Here is a 3,576-nt window from a genome sequence, read left to right on the forward strand (position 1 = left end):
GCTAACCAATCAGCACTCAGTAGCAGTAATGTTCGCGTATTGCTGCCCAAAACCCTTTTACTATAGACAAAAAGAAAAATACAGGTAAGTTTTATTTGCTTTTCTAGTGAAATACGTCCTTCTACTTTCTTAAATTAAAGGAAAGTTCCCTCTGGTGTTTTGCAGTCCTTTTTTTCATGTAAATGGGGGAAATAAGAAGAGGCAAGGCTCCTCATATACCGGCTCTGGTGCAGCAGCAGTAGACCCAGAATGCACCCTGCTATTACAGCATATTGTGAATACATACTCAGCATGTGGTACACAGTTTATTTAAAGTGAAGCTCAAACTGAGAAGGATCTGCTGATCTCCTCTGCTACAGAATCAGACTCAAATGACTGATCAGACTGATTCACTTCAGAAAAAGTTTAATGCTTTTCTGACTTCAGAACAAACTTGCACAAGAAAAGGTCCTCTGCTTTAACTTCCTCAGGCCCGAGCTGAGTTTCTTACAGGTTACCTTTAGTGCTGGTACTGGTTGTGTCGCAATTGACTGCTTTATTAATCAATGTTTACAAGGTGAACAATTCATTTACAGAGCCAATAATTAACTCATGTTTATGGAATTCTTAAAAAAATAAATAAACTTTCTTCAGTCAGGGGGAGGAGCTGAGTGTGTGAAGAGAGTAGAGATGATCAGCACACTGCCATGCTGACACATTGAGGAGCTTAAACTCAGTGTTTGTTCTTTTCTCAGTCAGTGCAGATCACCATGATCATTTTCACTGTACTTCTGCTCTCAGCTCTTAAAGGTAAACTTTTAGAGATTTTGAAAAGTAGACAGAGTACTACAACAGAAAACATTCTTAAAGCTTTTATTTAGTTAGGTCTGAATTGTGTTGTGTATAAGTGGTTAATCATTAACACAATTGCTTTAAAAATTGTAGGTAACAGAGCTGAAGACGTCATCACTCCAGACAGAGATGTTGTTTTTGCTGTTGAAGGTCAAAAAGTTACACTTTCCTGTAACTACAATGGAACTGAATATGGTCTTCACTGGTATCGACAGTATTCAGGTTCACCTCCACAGTTCCTTATATTGGAATATTCAGGGAATCCTATTACTGCTACACCTCCAGTTCCTGGAATATCAATTGAACATGCAAAAAAACGGAAGAAAGTGGATCTGATCATCTCCTCTGCTGCAGTATCAGACTCTGCACTCTACTACTGTGCCATGAGGCCCACAGTGACAGGAAACCCACCTACACTGTACAAAAACCCCTTACTGTAGCAAAAGCTAAAACTGACAATGGCTCATTATTTAACAAACCTTAGAAGCTGAACAATGAAGGCTCAGAATGACAATGCGAGCTGATATTTTAGCGATGATAAATTATGTGGAAACAGCAGATTTGTGCAGAAGTTGAAACATGATATACTGTGAAAAGGACACAAATGAATAGTAATATCTCCTCTGAAAATGCATATATAGTATGAATATTCAAACTTAAAACTACAATGTGTCTGACTTTATTTTTGTTTCATTATACAGTCCATATCGAAATGTTGAATGTTATGTTCATTTCTAACTCACAGTTTGATAATGTATTCTACATGATTCTTAATTCTCTACATATTCCATCCACCTTTAGGACCACATTTAGGAAAACAGTTCTAACCTAGATCAGTGTCTATGTCTGTTCATTCTCAGGGTGAATAATGTTTATAACAGAGGTGTAATGAGGGAAACACTTCAAAACTTTAAGGAAACAAATGCTACATGATCCAGCAATTATCACATTCATGTAAAAGTTCTGTGAAGCCAGCAGGGGGAGACACACACATTTAATTCTCAGTAGTTCTGAGCATGCATGCATTTTTAATCCGTCAATTCTTTTCAGTCAGGAGAGATTACAGAACACTGGCTGAGATATCTGTGCATTTGTACTGCATTATTGGTATGAAAGACTTCATCAATCATTTCTCAAATCAGCCAATTATTTCTTTAATCAAGTCATCAACATCAGTTCCACTGACAATCCAGAGGTGGTATGCATGTGTTTGCTTTTGTGTGTGTGTGTGTGTGTGTGTGTGTGTGTGTGTGTGTGTGTGTGTGTGTGTGTGTGTGTGTGAGAGAGAGACTGCTTTGTACTGCTGTGTTCTGAGTGCCACTGTGACATCACCACATTTAACCATCACACAAACAACAAGCCTACAAATGCACCTGTAACTTTTGTTACAGTTATGTTACATATCACACTGTGATGTCAGAGGCACCAGGACTGTTTATAGTGTACCTCACTCCAAAGACTTTAAAGAGGCATTGATCCATCCATCCATTCTCCGCTGCTTCTCCGTCAGGGTCGCGGGGGCATTGATTATATATAACAAAAATCTTCTAAAGAAAGAGCTGTGTTAGTTAACTCCTATAGGAATAGTGGCATTGCTGAGTGTGTCCTCCTCTAGGAACTGGCAGGATCCACATTAATCCTGAGAAAGGGGAAATATAGCAAAGGTGAAACTGTAGAGGCAGGTGAAATAAGTTTAACTAAAGCTACTTACCAATAAGAAAATTAATAGAAAATTTCCATGCACTGAACCAATGACTATGTATAGAATGTTAATGGAAATATTTTGCAAAGCTTGATTAATGCAACCTTTCTGCAATTGCATGTTTTTAACAGACTTTGCAGCTTTAGACATGAATAGACCTAATCTAAGTTTTGGTGTATGAACAACTGCAGGAGGCTGACTGTGGAGTCAGCAGAGTCACCAGGGTAAAACCTTTGCTTTTAATACCTTACATGGCCACTGACTGCCCAACGTTTTATAACACTCTTCTAAAAGCTAAAAATACCTTGACCAATTTGTACTGAAGTCTCTGAAGTTAATGAATAATAAGCCTTTGTATGTAAAAGACTGAGATTTTAAGTGGTTAATGTTTCCTGAACAGAAGCACTGGAGCTCACACACCAGAATCTCAATGAACACCAAAGCTCAAATGAACACAAATGAACACTGAAAGAGTTCATTCAACACTGGAGATTTTTTTTTCCTGTGTGGCTACATCTCCTACTGAATAAAGAGTTTTTATTGTCATGCATTTATTTAACTGCTCTTGATGAAAATGTGTTTATTGATTGTGGTTCTGCTTTTATTTCTGCTTTGATCTCACACAGTTCAGTCAGGGGGAGGAGCTGATTGAGTGTAGGGAGTAGAGATGATCAGCACACTGCCATACTGACATGCTGACATGCTGAAACTCAGTGTGTCTTCTTCTCTCAGTCAGTGCTGACATGAACATTTTCACTGTCCTACTGCTCTCAGCTCTTAAAAGTAAACTTACTACAAATAACATGTGGTATAGTAACATTTTAACATTATTCAGTTGCTAGGTTTTTGTATTCTGTGTAGTTGGTTGATCATTAACACAGTTAATTTAACAGTAACAGTTACTTTAAAAATTGTAGGTAACAGATGAAAACGTCTCCACTTCACTCCAAACAGAGATGTTGTTTTTGCTGTTGAAGATCAAAAACTTACACTTTCCTATAACTACACTGGAACTGCTGACAGTCTTCACTGGTATCGACACT

The 3,576-nt window shown here is 37.9% G+C and overlaps 1 gene segment (V, D, J or C); it reads left to right on the forward strand.

Moving 5' to 3' along the window:
• Positions 1-710: 710 nt before the first annotated feature.
• LOC119262061 lies at positions 711-1,984 on the forward strand. The segment is given in 2 exon segments: positions 711-789; positions 925-1,984. Coding segments are annotated over 2 exon segments (387 nt in total).
• The last annotated feature ends 1,592 nt before the right edge of the window (positions 1,985-3,576 follow it).

This window comes from Pygocentrus nattereri, chromosome 2 (assembly GCF_015220715.1).
Source record: "Pygocentrus nattereri isolate fPygNat1 chromosome 2, fPygNat1.pri, whole genome shotgun sequence".
NCBI classification, from domain to species: domain Eukaryota; kingdom Metazoa; phylum Chordata; class Actinopteri; order Characiformes; family Serrasalmidae; genus Pygocentrus; species Pygocentrus nattereri.